At 41.8% G+C, this 15,446-nt stretch overlaps 1 protein-coding gene across 1 annotated transcript; it reads right to left on the minus strand.

Moving 5' to 3' along the window:
• LOC109227991 (serine/threonine-protein kinase ppk11-like) lies at nt 3,811-13,011 on the minus strand. The gene is made up of 5 exons (XM_019393178.1): nt 12,897-13,011; nt 9,770-9,948; nt 9,626-9,685; nt 8,452-8,582; nt 3,811-4,792 (listed from the first exon to the last, which is right to left on the minus strand). The coding sequence occupies exons 1-5, from the start codon at nt 13,009-13,011 to the stop codon at nt 3,811-3,813; spliced, it is 1,467 nt and encodes a 488-aa protein (XP_019248723.1).

The following is a 15,446-nucleotide window of genomic DNA, read 5'->3' on the forward strand; positions in this document are numbered from 1 at the left end:
ATGGCAATCCGCAACTTACTAAGCTTCGCCCCATGCGCATGGCACCTTGCGGCGCTACTTGCACGATGCTTTGCCGTTCTGTTGCCAAAAGCCATCAGCCGCCACGAGCGATGTCGCCTCCCGATGTTGCCCGCAACAACCGATGGCAATCGACATGTACTGAGCTTCGCCCCATGCGCACGGCACCTTGCGGCGCTACTTGCACGACGCTCCGCCGTTCGTTGTCAAAAGCCATCAGCTGCCACGAGCGGTGCCAGACACAACCCGCAACAACCGATGGCAATCCGCAACTTACTAAGCTTCGCCCCATGCGCATGGCACCTTGCGGCGCTACTTGCACGATGCTTTGCCGTTCTGTTGCTAAAAGCCATCAGCCGCCACGAGCGATGTCGCCTCCCGATTTTGCCCGCAACATCCAATGGCAATCGACACTTACTAAGCTTCGCCCCATGCGCACGGCACCTTGCGGCGCTACTTGCACGATGCTCCGCCGTTCGTTGCCAAATGCCAATGTTTGCCACGAGCGGTGTCACCACCAGGCATACTACGAGCCCACACGAGTACTTGCCGGCGCGGTTTGTGAACTTCGGGGACGTAGCACGGACAAGCCGTGCATGCCCCCAATGCCCACGCCCCATGCCAGCGTCCCCCATGCATGCCCGCCTCTGCCTGGCAGCAAGCACCTGAGGTGCCTTTCAACACCTCTACCCACACTGCATATAGAAGGTACGATATTTTTTGAATGAATATATAGTAAATGTTCTTGGTAAATTAATCCTACCTTCTTCACTGTATGCATCTGATTGATGATTGGTATATGGATAGAATTTGGTACTATATGTAGGGGTGTCAATGGTTCGGTTCGGCCGGTTATTTTATAAAATATATACCTTACCAATTTTTCGGTTATTCTATTATATATAACCAATATTAGACTTTTCAAAACCGTTCCAATCATGTCGGTTTCTCTTCGGTATCGGTACGGTTCGGTTAGTTTTCGGTAATTTTTTTTAAATGTTATGTTAAAGTCACTAGTAGAAGTGGAATGCAATAACATATGTACATTTATAAGACCTGACAAAAATTCTCTAGATATTTTTACAGTTTAAAAGGTGATGAATTAAGAAATAATGAAAGATGGCTAGAGTATAGATTCATTAAATATTCTACTACAGCGTAAAAGAAACTAAGCAAATATGAAAGACATTAATCAAACTGAGACTCAAGAATAAAGTCTATAGGATTAAATATTCAAAAGGATAAATCTGAATCATACGAAAGTAAACATATTCAATACATTACAATTTGTTACTCATTCTCTACAATACCTTGTGTCTTGCTAGTGAATATGCTGGAAATAATTTAGTTTCCATAGGAGTAGCATAATAGGTTTTGGAATTAGGATTTTGAGTTTCTTACTTGTTGGCTCGTAATTGTTTTATAATTCTAAGGCCCAAGAAAAAATTTAATGCTTTATTATTTTTAAACTTAATATANACGTAAAAAATTCATTTTTAACTTTTGTGTTTCATTTACACAAAAGTTTACTTTTTCTTTCTTTTGTTTACACAAAAATTCATTTTTACTTTTGACTCTAGTTATCAAAAAAAGTCACATTTTTTACTTGAAAAGTCTTATTATGCCCTTAATATTATATAAACCTTCATATTTATGTAATACCTTCTATATTATATACTATATAATATATTTTTACCTATGTATTTTATTTATAAATAAAATAACTTAATATTATTTTATTTATTATTTTTATAATATATTAGTATATTTAATTTTTTTCTTAACGTTAGTTTTCAAGATATATTAGTAGCGTTATTAAATTTGTCAGTAATCTTAATATATATTAGTAGAGAAATAAATCGGCAAGTACATTTTCGTGAGAAAATTCGTAGGTAAACAAACAAAGAAAATGAGGAAAAAAATTATATGTTAATCTGAAAGAAAATCCCTAGGTAACTCTACATGCGAATTTAGCTGGGGGGTATTTTCTTGGGGATTTACCTGGTCGGCAATTGGTTATTTGGGAAATTACACTACTAAAAATTTGGGAAAAACCGACCAAAGTTGGTTGGTAATGGCCAATAACCGTCCAAAACGCGACCATTAACGTGTGTTTGAAGGTCGGAAGGGCATACCGATCAAAGTTGGTCGGTCAATTAAATTCAAGAAAAGAATTGCTCAACAAAGTTGTTTTATAATGCTACTAATATATCTTGAAAATTAACGTTAAGAAAAAATTAAATATTCGAATATACAACAACAACAACAACAACAACAACAACCCAGTATAATCCCACTGGTGGGGTCTGGGTAGTGTGTACGCAGACCTTACATCTACCCTGAGGTAGAAAAGTTATTTCCAATAGACCCCCGGCATCCTTCCCTCCAAGAACTCCCTACCTTGCTCTTGGGGTGACTCGAACTCACAACCTCTTGATTGGAAGTGGAGGGTGCTTACAACCTATTGTACAAGGAAATTTGTATATGGTTTAAACTTTTTTGTAATTAAATAAAAATGTTCAATTTAAAGCTAATAGTTTTGAACTGAAGCTTGATTTTGAAATAAATATAGTGTAAACAATGATTATATTATGTAATTGTGTATTTAAAACATGAAAATCACGAAGTATAATCATGAATAAATTATCTTTTTTAACTACAGAATAGATGACATTAGCTTAGAATAGGATTCTTTTGATGGTCCAGAATCTAAGGTACCACTCTTGCAATGTTGATTAGTTACAAGGAATTAAGTCTGCACCCAAGAAGAGTACTTTGTTGTGGTGGTTTTTATAGATGAAATGTTGTGTACATTTGTATGGATACACAGAATAAAGAAAGAGCCCGTACAGATGAAACATTGCCATAATATCCAGGAACAGATTTCTGTTTTCAGATAAGCACAATGAGAAGCTTCATACCTCACTAGATGAGTCAAGATAACACACTCACCAAAACCAGTAGTACTTGACAGGTAAAAACATTGTTGCTAAATTGGTTGACAAAAGAGAGCGCAAATATGTTAACTAAAAGCGCAACAGATCAGTCATATTAAAGAAACCAAAGATTTCTAACATCGCAGATCAGTCCTAATAAACAAACTCAACTACTGAGCAGTGTTTATGCGCGGCTGCCAGCTTCATAAAATACAGGACCTCGGATACCAAAAAGAGGCAATACGACAAAATTCAATAAAGGAATAAAGAACAGGCTCCGAAAATTTCTGATTTCTACAAGCCAATCACAGAAGATACAAAAATTTCTGATTCTGCAACAGAGTTTGCAGTTTGAAATTGGACTAGCACTTAAAATTAATGAATGACATAGAATAGAACTATGCAACTATTTTACTGAGGCATGTGTTTAAAAACTGGTGCTACTCATACAAAAAGAAGCCTTTTCTTTGTAAGGAGTATTGATCAAATAGCTACTATAACCATATGTACAGCATTCAATTGTATTTCCTTTTAACTAAAAAGGGGCTGCACCTGAGATCTTCTTGGTCACAGGCTGCCTACGTACCCCTAACAAATCCTAAAGAGGGATCAAGCCCACACGTAGTTCTTTACTTATACAGTATTCAATTGTAGTTTTTTTTTAACTAGAAAGGGGCTGCACCTGAGTTCATCTTGGTCGCAGGCTGCCTACGTACCCCACTAACAAATCCTAATAGGATCAAGCCCACACGTAGTTCTTTTACATACTATATTACAAATCAATTATCAATCTATCTACTTTCAGTATCGCCTCTCTAATTTCTTCAGATTCTGCAGGTACATTCTGATTATTGCATCAATGTTCTATAATCACTTCACGGTTATGTGGTTGTGTCTTGAATACTATCTTCTGCTGCGGTCTGTGTAAAATAATTTTGTAACCACCTAGCTTCTTAGTTGTCTTTGTTTCAGGCTGGACATTATTGTCTGCTACTTTGGATGAATTCAGAAACGGATGGTTCAATAGCATCTCCGCCGTCCAACGTGAAGTGGGATTCTTGACTAGACACCTCTTCAAAAAATCTTGTGCTTCATTCGACAACTTTGCATTCTGAAACATTGGTTTCTCAAACTCGATTCTGTATAAAACACCCGAATCTTGGCTATCTTCATCTGATTCCCACAGCGGTGTCCCCGTCATCAACTCGTAGACAGTGCAACCGAGAGCCCATATATCAACTTCTGTTCCGTACTTTTCGTCAGCCACGGATTCTGGTGCCATATACCTTTCAGTTCCCTTCAGTCCCTGGTTTTCGGCCCTGCTCTGTTCCAAAGTCATAGAGAGCCCGAAATCTGCGATCTTGGCTGTTTCATCAGTGCCGGCAAGAAGAATATTATCTGGCTTTATGTCACAGTGAATAACTCCTCTGCTGTGTATGTGAATGAGCCCTAAAACAATGTTCTTCGTGTGTTTTCTAACTTCAAACTCTGACAGTCCTTCCCCTGAATTGTAGTTGTGAAGACGATCGGCTAAGCTTCCTCCGGAGGCATATTCGAGAAGTAAGTTGTAAAGGGTGACGCCATCTTCTTGTGTAATATTAACTCTATAACAGTGAATTACGTAAGGCGAGTATTCAAACATGCGGAGGAATGCCCTTTCTTCTTGCAACGATCCAGAACGATCGAGTATGCAAGATTTAACTGCAATGAGAGGTGGAAGACGCTCTAACGCGGCAGGTTGAATATTGGACGTGGAAGCTAAAGAAACAACCCCAAACCCACCTCTACCCAGCGTCCTCACTCTCTTCCACAAGGCTTCAGCCATTTCTGAAAGTAAGCTATGAAATATCGGTATGTAACTAGTGAACGTCTGCTGCTGCTGCTTCGTACTCTGTTACTATATGTTTACTTCTTACTTAGGTTATAAGGTGAAGTTGGTGAGTATTAGGACATCCCAATCCTTTATTAATTAGGTTTCTAACTTCCCTATTTTTACTATACATATATTTGTGTTACGGCCCTATTCATTTTTTTATTTTCTCATAGATGATAGTCATTCACGAATTTAAATTTCATCGTGTCTCTAGCCACAATTCAAAAACTAAAGAGGTAATACCGCCTAAACTATATAACCTTTGTCAGTTACCTACATAAACTATCACCTGTCCCCAAAACCCCCCTGATCCCCCTTCATAATATAACTTCCCCCACCCCCACCCCGGTCGCATTCTTACTAGTGTGTGTAATACACTCTTCAAATTATTTTTAAATTCTGCCATTTGGCAATCTTCGTGAATATTTTTTTATCTTAATCTAAAAAACATACTTAATTAAGATTTTAATACTCTTATTATATCATTGTAAAAAATTATATGGTAAAAATAAAAAAGGGGGCTAGGGTTAAAACAAGTGAGTCAACTGAAAAAACTCATTTTCTCTTTGCTCTCATCGGAGACTTGCTCTTATTAGAGAATGGCTCTAATCTCTCTAGCTATTTTCTCCATTAAATATTGGTTCTAACCTCGATTGCATTGTCTATTCTTGCTTCCGTTCGAAAATCGGGATAAAAACTAGGGTTTCTGCTCCTAAATCGGTATAGAATATTAGGGTTTTGATAGACCTAAATCTTGAAGATTGTTGAAAGGAAATACCTAAATTGTTAAAAAATATACCTACACACAGGTCCTATTTCTTTATTCCCTAATTTCTTGAAAGGCATTAAACCTCATCCCCTACAAATACTTAAAAGGGTGTTCCTTCTTTTAAATAAATTTAGGTAAGAAATGAAGGATGGATAAAACAAGAAAGATAAGAAATAAAATCAAAAATAATAAGAGAGAGAGAGAGAGAGAGAGAGAGAGAGAGAGAGAGAGAGAGAGAGAGAGAGAGAGAGTTTCAAATGGATTCAAATGAAGAAATGGAGAAGAAAGGTGAAAAATTGGAGAAGAAAGGTAAAAAATGAGGAAGGAAGGTGTAATATAAAGAAAAAGAGGAGAAAATAAAAAGGAATATAAATTTTTAAAAAGAAGGGTTAATTAGCTATTAGACACCATTTTAATGGCTTTTTTTAGCCTTCACGCGCTCTTGGGTGATTAATTACACGTATAATGCCACACAAGTAACGAGGTGGTTTTATTACGAAGGGGATATAGTTCAGGGGGTTTTCGGGAACAGGTGATAGTTTAGGTAGGCACCTAACAAAAATTGTTTAGTTTAGGCGGATTTTAGGGTATTAACTCAAAACTAAATAATTTACTCCATAGGAGAACTAACTGTCACGACCCGGAATTCCCACCGTCGGGACCGTGATGGCGTCTTCACTTGCTAGGTAAGCCAACATTAGAATGTATTATCCATTTTTAATAGTTGAATTGAATAACGAGAAATACTGAAATAACTGAAATATGAATGCGGAAGCTAAAACTGTAAAACATCTACTGCAAATCCCTGAACTCGGTGTCACAAGTGCACGAGCTCCTAGAGTAATACATACAAGGGTCTGAAATAAATACAAAACTATTTGAATGAAAATACACAGCTAAATAGAAAGAGGAAGGGGACTCCAGGAGCTGTGGGTGCTGAACAGTCGTACCTCAAGTCTCCTCAACTGTCCAATCCGAGCACGCTAATAACCGCCGCTGGGACTGACTCCAAAATCTGCACACTATACAGAGTGTAGTATCAGTACAACCGACCCTATGTACTGGTAAGTGCCGAGCCTAACCTCGACGAAGTAGTGACGAGGCTAAGGCGGGTCACCTACACAACAACCTATACGCATTATATAATAATGACGGAAAATAGGAAATACTGAGCAGAATTTAACACACAACTGAAATTAATAACCACAGACTCAAGAATAAACCGGCGTCGTCAAAAATCACCAATCTTTAACAGTTCAAATATCAATACCGGAAAAATCAACACGACTCAGGAAATGGAAACATATAGGTTGTTGCGGCGCAACCCGATCCCACCGGGCAACATAAAATCCTCCCTTATTTCACCGTAATAATACCAACAACAGTATATATATATATATATATATATATATATATATATATGTGTGTGTGTGTGTGTGTGTGTGTGTTGCGGCACGCAACCCGATCCCACCATATGTCATTATCAATATCATAATTCATCCTTATTTCGCTGTATCAATCCACCCTTATTCCACCTACTGCGACGCGCAACCCGATCCCACCGTATAGAACATATTCACCCTTATTCCATCATATCAACCCAACCTTATTACACCTGTTGCGGCGTGCAGCCCGATCCCACCATATCATTACCAAATACTCAAAGCACAATCAAATCAATAGTTCAACCACAAAGCCTTTACGGTCAATAAATACCAAACTGAACCAAAAGGGAATTTGTACAGTAAAGAAATCTACACGAGTACTACTACACAGCGAGACCAATTCAGCAATTGACGATTAAAAGGTGCAAGTGAGTCAATTTAAACAAATAGCAGGGAGTCATGAATCTATGGAAGAACTATTATCGTGAACAAGAGAAGATATTGAATAGCAAGTAGCAATTAAGCATGAAAAGCACATAGAGCACATAACTGTTAAGATAGGAAAGGAAATAATTAAGAAAAAGCAGTAATCAGGGAAAACAGATAATTCGGCGACGTATAAGCACTCGTCACCTCGCATATACGCCGCTCACATGAGAATCACATAGCACATAGTCTGAGGGTTCCTAATTCCCTCAAGTCAAGGTTAGACAGAATATTTACCTCGCTCCAAAGACCACTCAAAACTCAACCACATTTTTGCCTTTCAAACAAGCCACCGAACCAACAATATTTAGCAAATTACCAACCAAACGATTCAAAATAAGCCTTAGGAATCACCCACGATTGCAAAGATTCAATTTAGATCATTATTGAAAAAGTCAACAAAAGTCAACACCCAGGATCACTTGGTCCAAACTCGAAATTCGGACCAAAATCCGATTACCCATTCACCCCCGAGCCCGGTTATATAATTGGTTTTAGAATCCGACCTCAATTTGAGGTTTAAATTCCCAATTTACCAAATCCTAATTCCTATCCAAAACCCTCAATTCCGCCATGAAAACTCTAGATTTTAGGTTGAAAACTTATGAAATATAGTGAAAGATTGAAAGGAGATAGGTTAGAATCACTTACCATCGATTTGGGGAAGAATGAGTCTTGGAAAAATCGACTCTAAGGTTTTAGGTTTTGAAAATTTGAAGAATAAACCAAAAATCCCGTCTAAGTCATATTTTGTTCAGCTGCAGATGTAGCATTTGCGACCTGGGTTTCGCAAATGCGAAGCCCGCAAATGCGAGAAATCTATCGCATTTGCGAAGATTCCCACACCTATGCAGTTATCGCATTTGCGATGAGAAGTTCGCAAATGCGAACACTGACCAATCCGCAATTGTGACCATTTGATCGCAACTGCGACCACTACCTGACCCAGCTCAAATGCGAAGACTTGGCCGCAAATACGATTACTGGCTCCCCGCAAATGCGACCTCTAGATCGAATATGCGAATTAAGGCTGGCCCAGGTACTCTTCGCAAATGCGAAAAATTTGCTCGCAATTGCGAGCCTGCCAGCTTGGGGAATGTTCGCAAATGCGAACACTGCTCTCACAAATGCGAGATCAGACACCAGTTGCAGAACCAACAATGCTCTAAGTCCAATTTTCACTCGGTAGCATATCCGAAACTCACCCGCGCCCTCGGGGTTCCAAATCAAACATGCACACAAGTCCTAAAACATCAAACGAATTTACTCGCGCGATCAAATCGCCAAAATAACACCTAGAACTACGAATTGAACACCAAATCAAATGAAATTTTCAAGAAAACTTTAAAACTTCTAATTTCACAACCGAACGTCCGAATCACGTCAAACTAACTCCGTTTCTCACCGAATTTCACAGACAAGTCATAATTATGATAATGGACCTGTACCGGGCTCCGAAACTAAAATACGGACCCGGTATCAACAAGATCAATCATCGGTCAATTCTTAAAAACTATTAAACTTTCAGACTTTTACAACAAAAATTCATAACTCGAGCTTGGGACCTCCGAATTCGATTTTGGGCACACGCCCAGGTCCCATATTTTGAAACGAACCCACCGGGATCGTCAAAACACGAATCCGTGTCCGTTTACTCAAAATATTGACCAAGTCAACTCAAATTAATTTTTTAGGCAAAAATTCTTATTTTCATCAGTTTTTAACATATAAGCCTTCCGGAAAAACACCCGGACCGCGTACGCAAATCGAGGAAGGCTAAAATAAGATATTTAAGGCTTTGGAACACAGAATTTAGTTCTAAAACATGAGATGACCTATCGGGTCATCACATTCTCCACCTCCAAAATAACCGTTCGTCCTCGAACGGACATTGAAAAGTACCTGGGCTAGTGAAAAGGTGTGGATATCTACTCCGCATATCCGACTCGGACTCCCAAGTAGCTGCCTCGACGGACTGACCTCTCCACTGCACTCGAACTGAAGGATAACTCTTTAATCTAAACTGGTGAACCTGTCGGGCTAGAATAGCCACCGGCTCCTCCTCATAAGTCAAATCCTTGTCCAACTGGACAGAGCTGAAATCTAGCACATGAGACGGATCACCGTGATACTTCCGGAGCATGGACACATGGAATACCGGATGAACTGCTGACAAACCAGGTGGCAATGCGAGCTTGTAAGCCACCTCACCCACTCTCTGATGAATCTCAAAAGGTTCGATGTACCTAGGGCTCAACTTGCCCTTCTTTCCAAACCTCATTACACTCTTCATGGGAGATACCCGGAGAGAAACTCTCTCTCCGACCATGAATGCAACATCACGAACCTTATAGTCGGCATAACACATCTGCCTGGATTGAGTGGTGCGAAGTTTATCCTGAATGATCTTAACCTTATCCAAGGCATCTTGTTCCAAATCTGTACCTAATAACCGAGCCTCCGCCGGCTCAAACCATCCAACTGGCAATCGGCATCACCTACCGTATAATGCCTTATAGGGAGCCATCTAAATGCTCGACTGGTAGCTGTTGTTGTAGGCAAACTCTGCAAGTGGCAAGAACTGATCCCAAGAGCCTCCGAAGTCAATAAACAAGCGCGGAGCATATCCTCCAATATCTGAATAGTGTGCTCGGACTGTCCGTCTATCTGAGGATGAAATGATGTGCTCAACTCAACCTGCGTGCCCAACTCACGCTGTACTGCCTTCCAGGAGTGCTAGGTGAACTGCGTACCTTGATTAGAAATGATAGACATGGGCACACCGTGAAGACGAACGATCTCGTGGATGTAAATCTCTGCCAACCGCTTAGAAGAATAGGTAACTGCCACAGGAATGAAATACACTGACTTGGTCAGCCTATCCACAATGACCCAAACTGCATCGAACTTCCTCTGAGTCCGTGGGAGTCTAACAACGAAATCCATAGTGATACACTCCTACTTCCACTCAGGAATATCTATCTTCTGAAGCAAACCACCAGGTTTCTGATTCTCATACTTTACTTGCTGACAATTTAGACATCGAGCTACATACGCAACTATGTCCTTCTTCATCCTCCTCCACCAATAATGCTGTCGCAAGTCCTGATACATCTTGGCAGCGCCTGGATGAATAGAATACGGGGAATTGTGGGTCTCATCTAGAATCAACTCATGAAGTCCATCCATATTAGGCACAGAAACACAACCCTGCATCCTCAAAACTCCATCATATCCAACTGTAATCTTCTTGGCATCCCCGTGCCGCACTGTGTCCCTAAGGACAAGCAAATGAGGGTCATCATACTGCTGCTCCCTGATACGCTCAAACAATGAAGACCGAACGACAGTACAAGCTAGAATACGACTGGTCTCGGAAGCATCCAACCTCACGAACTGATTGGACAAAGTATGAACATTTAATGCAAGCGGTCTCTCACCGACTGGAATGAACGCAAGGCTGCCCATACTCACTGACTTTCTACTCAAAGCATCGGCCACCACATTGGCCTTCCCGGGATGATATAAGATGGTGATAACATAATCTTTCAATTGCTCTAACCACCTCCTCTGCCTCAAATTGAGCTCCTTTTTCTTGAACAAATACTTCAAACTCCGATAATCCGTGAATACCTCACACGACACGCCATAAAGATAGTGCCTCCAAATCTTCAGCGCATGAAAAATGGATGCCAGCTCTAAGTCATGAACATGGTAATTCTTCTCGTGAACCTTCAACTGCCGTGACGGATACGCAATCACCTTGCCGCCATGCATCAATACAGCACCAAGTCCAATACGAGATGCATCACAATATACGGTATAAGATCCTGAACCATTGGGCAACACCAACACTGGCACCGTAGTCAAAGCAGTCTTGAGCTTCTGAAAGCTCGCCACACACTCGTCTGACCATCTCAACGCGGCACCCTTCTGGGTCAACTTGGTCAACGGGGCTGCTATAGATGAAAACCCCTCCACAAACTGATGGTAATAACCTGCCAATCCCAAGAAACTCCAGATCTCCATAGCTGATGTGGGCCTAGGCCAGTTCTGAACTGCCTCAATCTTCTTAGGATCCACTTGAATTCCCTTTGCCGATACAACGTGACCCAAGAAAGCGATTGAGCTCAACCAAAACTCGCATTTTGAAAACTTAGCATATAACAGGCTGACTGAGTCTGAAGAACGATCCGATGATGTTGCACATGCTTCTCTCGGCTGCGGGAGTGGATCAAGATATCATCAATAAACACAATCACAAAGGAGTCCAGATAGGGCTTTAACACTCGGTTCATTAAATCCATGAATGTTGCTGGGGTATTTATCAGCCAAAATGACATCACTAGAAACTAATAATGTTTGTACCGAGTCTGAAAAGCTGTCTTAGGGACATCGGATGCCCTAATCCTCAACTGATGGTAGCTAGACCTCAAATCAATCTTTGAAAACACTTTGACACCCTAAAGCTGATCAAATAAGTCATCAATCCTTGGTAATGGATACTTGTTCTTGATGGTGACTTTGTTCAACTGCCGATAATCTATGCACATCCTCATCGACCCACCCTTCTTCTTCACAAACAACACAGGCGCACCCAGGGTGAGACACTAGGTCTAATGAAGCCCTTATCAAGCAAATCTTGCAATTACTCCTTCAATTCTTTCAACTCGGGCAGGGCCATACGGTATGGCAAAATAGAAATGGGCTAAGTGCCCGGAGCCAAATCAATACAGAAGTCAATATCTTTGTCGGGTGGCATCCCCAGTAGATCTGCAGGAAACACCTCTGGGAACTCACGAACAACTGGTACTGAATCCATTGAAGGAACCTCCGCACTAGAATCACGGACATAAGCCAAATAAGCTAGACCCCCCTTCTCGACCATATGTCAAGCCTTCACATATGAGATAACCCTACTGGTAGAATGGCCAAGAGTCCCTCTCCACTCTAATCGAGGAACCTCGACAAGGCTAAGGTCACCGTCTTGGCGTGACAATCCAATATAGCATGATAAGGTGACAACCAATCTATACCCAAAATGACATCAAAATCAACCATATCGAGAAGTAGAAGATCTACACTAGTCTCAAGACTCCAAATGGTAACCACACACGAACGATAAACACGATTTACTACAATAGCATCTCCCACGGGTGTGGACACATACACAAGAGCACTCAAAGAATCACGAGGCATAACCAAATATGAAGCAAAATAGGAAGACACGTATGAATAAGTAGAACGTGGATTAGATAAAACTGAGGCATCTCTACTGCAAACTGAAACCGTACCTGTGATAACCGGGTCAGGTGACTCAGCCTCGGGCCTGGCTGGAAAGGCATAGCATCGGGGCTGGGCCCTACCACTCTGAACTACATCTCTAGGACGACCTCCTGCTGGATGGCCTCCACCTCTAGCGGCCTAACCTCCACCTCTAACAGCCTGACCTCCAGCTCTTGCTGTCTGACCTTTACTTTTGGCTCCGTGACCCCTACCTCTAGCTGGCTGAGCGGGTGGTGATGCAACCGGTGCCGGAATCATGGTACGAGAACTCTGTTGTGGCGTACCGCCCAATAATCTCGGACAGGTCCTCTTAATATGCCCAAAACCACCATACTCAAAACATCCATCATGGTGCTGTGGCTGCTGAAACTGAGACTGACCTGAACGGGCCGACTGATCACGGTAATAACTCTGAATAGGAGATGCACTGATAGGAACTGGCGGTGCACTGTAGGCTGGCTACCTAGAATGAGGCACATAAGGACCACGACTCCCTGAAGCATTGTGGATGCCTGAAACGCTTACTGATATGGCCTGGAAGGATGGCCCCTACAAAAAGTACCCCCTCATCCAGATGAGACACCACTAAAACCACCGGAATGACGAGGCCTCTTATCTGACTCCTGCCCTCTCTCCTATGAAAGAACATCCCCGATCCGCCTGGCGACATTAGCAGCCATTTGAAAAGAAATCTCACTCCCGGCCTCCTTGGCCATCTGCAACTCGATAGGATGAGCGAGTCCCTCAATAAACCTCCTCACCCCCTCTCTCGCTAGGAAGCTGAAGAATAGCATGACGGGCTAAGTCCACAAAGCGGGTCTCATACTAGGTGACTGTCATACTACCCTGCTGGAGGCGCTCGAACTGCCTGCGATAGCTCTCTCTCTCTGAGTGATAGTAAGGAACTTCTCAAGAAATAGCTCAGAAAACTGGTCCCAAGTAAGAGCAGGCGACCCAGCTGGTCTGGTCAACACATAATCCCTCCATAATTTCTTGGCAGAACCCGACAACTAGAATGCAGCAAAATCCACCCCATTGGTCTCCACTATACCCATGTTCCGTAGCACCTCATGACAACTGTTAAGATAGTCCTGGGGGTCCTCTAAAGATACACCACTGAAGTGAACTGGAAAGAGCTTAGTAAACCTATCCAATCTCCATAAAGCCTCAGAAGACATAGCTGATCCATCACCGGCCTGTGCCGCAACACCCGGCTGAACTACCCCAACTAGCTGGGCTGCCGGAGTCTAAACTGGGGAGCCATCTGCTCCGGAGTGCTAGTAGGGGGAGTCTGTGCTCCTCCCCTAGCTTGAGAGACGGTTGGTGCCACAGGAAATGTACCGGCCTGAGCCACACTCTCCATAAGGCCTACCAAACGGACCAAAGCGTCCTGAAGCACGGGGATGGTGATGAACCCCTCCGGGACTAGAGCTGGTCCGACAGGCACAGCCTGGGCTAGAACCTCCTCGTCAAACTCCACCTGAGGCTCCGCTGCTGGTGCTGCTACTAGAGTTCGGGGCTGAGCCCTGCCTCGGCCTCTGGCACGGCCTCGGCATCGACCTCTGCCGCTAGTAGGAGTTGTCACTGGGGCTCTGGCTGCTGCTCAGCTGAAGATGCCGTACGCGTTCTCGCCATCTATGAGAGAACAGAATAGAAGGGTCCAATCAGTAGTAATAGAATAAAATCGCACGACAGAGAAAAATAGAAGTGAAACTGTTCCTAACTCCATAGCCTCCAGAAGATAAGTACAGGCGAATTCGTACCGATCCTCCAGACTCTACTAAGTTTGCTCGTGACTCGTGAGACCTATGTAACCTAGTGCTATGAAACCAACATGTCACGGCCCAGAATTCCCACTGTCGAGATCGTGATGGCGCCTAACATTTCAATTGCTAGGCAAGCCAATGTTAGAATCTATTATCCATTTTTAACAGTTGAATTGAATAACGAGAAATACTGAAATAACTAAAATATGAATGCGGAAGCTAAAACTGTAAAACATCTGCTACAAATCCTTAAACTCGGTGTCACAACTGCACGAGCTTCTAGAGTAATACATACAAGGGTCTGAAATAAATACAAAACTGTTTGAATGAAAATACACATCTAAATAGAAAGAGGAAGGGGACTCCAGGAGCTGTGGACGCTGAACAGTCGTACCTCAAGTCTCCTCAACTGCCCAATCCGAGCACGCTAATAACCGCAGCTGGGACCGACTCCAAAATCTGCACAGTGTGCAAAGTGTAGTATCAGTACAACCGACCCCATGTACTAGTAAGTGCCGATCCTAACCTCGACGAAGTAGTGACGAGGCTAAGGCGGGTCACGTACAGTACAACCTGTACGCAGTATATAATAATGACGGAAAATAGGAAATATTTAGCAGAATTTAACAGTCAACTGAAATTAATAACACAGCCTCAAGAATAAACCAATATCGTCCAGAATCACCAATCTTTAACAGTTCAAATCTCAATACCGGAAAAACCAACATGGCTCAAGAAATAGAAACATATAGGTTATTGCGGTGCGCAACCCGATCCCACCAGACAACACAAAATCCTCCCTTATTTCACCGTAACAATATCAACAACAGTAGATCATCTATATATATATATATATATATATATATATATATATATATATATATATATATATATATATATATATATATATATATATATATATATATA

The sequence above is a fragment of the Nicotiana attenuata genome, chromosome 6 (genome assembly GCF_001879085.1).
Source record: "Nicotiana attenuata strain UT chromosome 6, NIATTr2, whole genome shotgun sequence".
NCBI lineage: Eukaryota > Viridiplantae > Streptophyta > Magnoliopsida > Solanales > Solanaceae > Nicotiana > Nicotiana attenuata.

Bases quoted from the DNA above. Each gene is read 5' to 3' on its own strand.
- LOC109227991 (XM_019393178.1), bottom strand. From the start codon at position 13,011: ATGATTCCGGCACCGGTTGCATCACCACCCGCTCAGCCAGCTAGAGGT. The intron at 8,583-9,625 runs GTATTCCATGTG...TTGTGAGAGCAG, and splicing joins GTTTGTCAGCAGTTCATCCG to TGTTCGCATTTGCGAACATT. The intron at 4,793-8,451 runs GTAATCGTATTT...GATATTTCATAG, and splicing joins GTCGCATTTGCGGGGAGCCA to CTTACTTTCAGAAATGGCTG.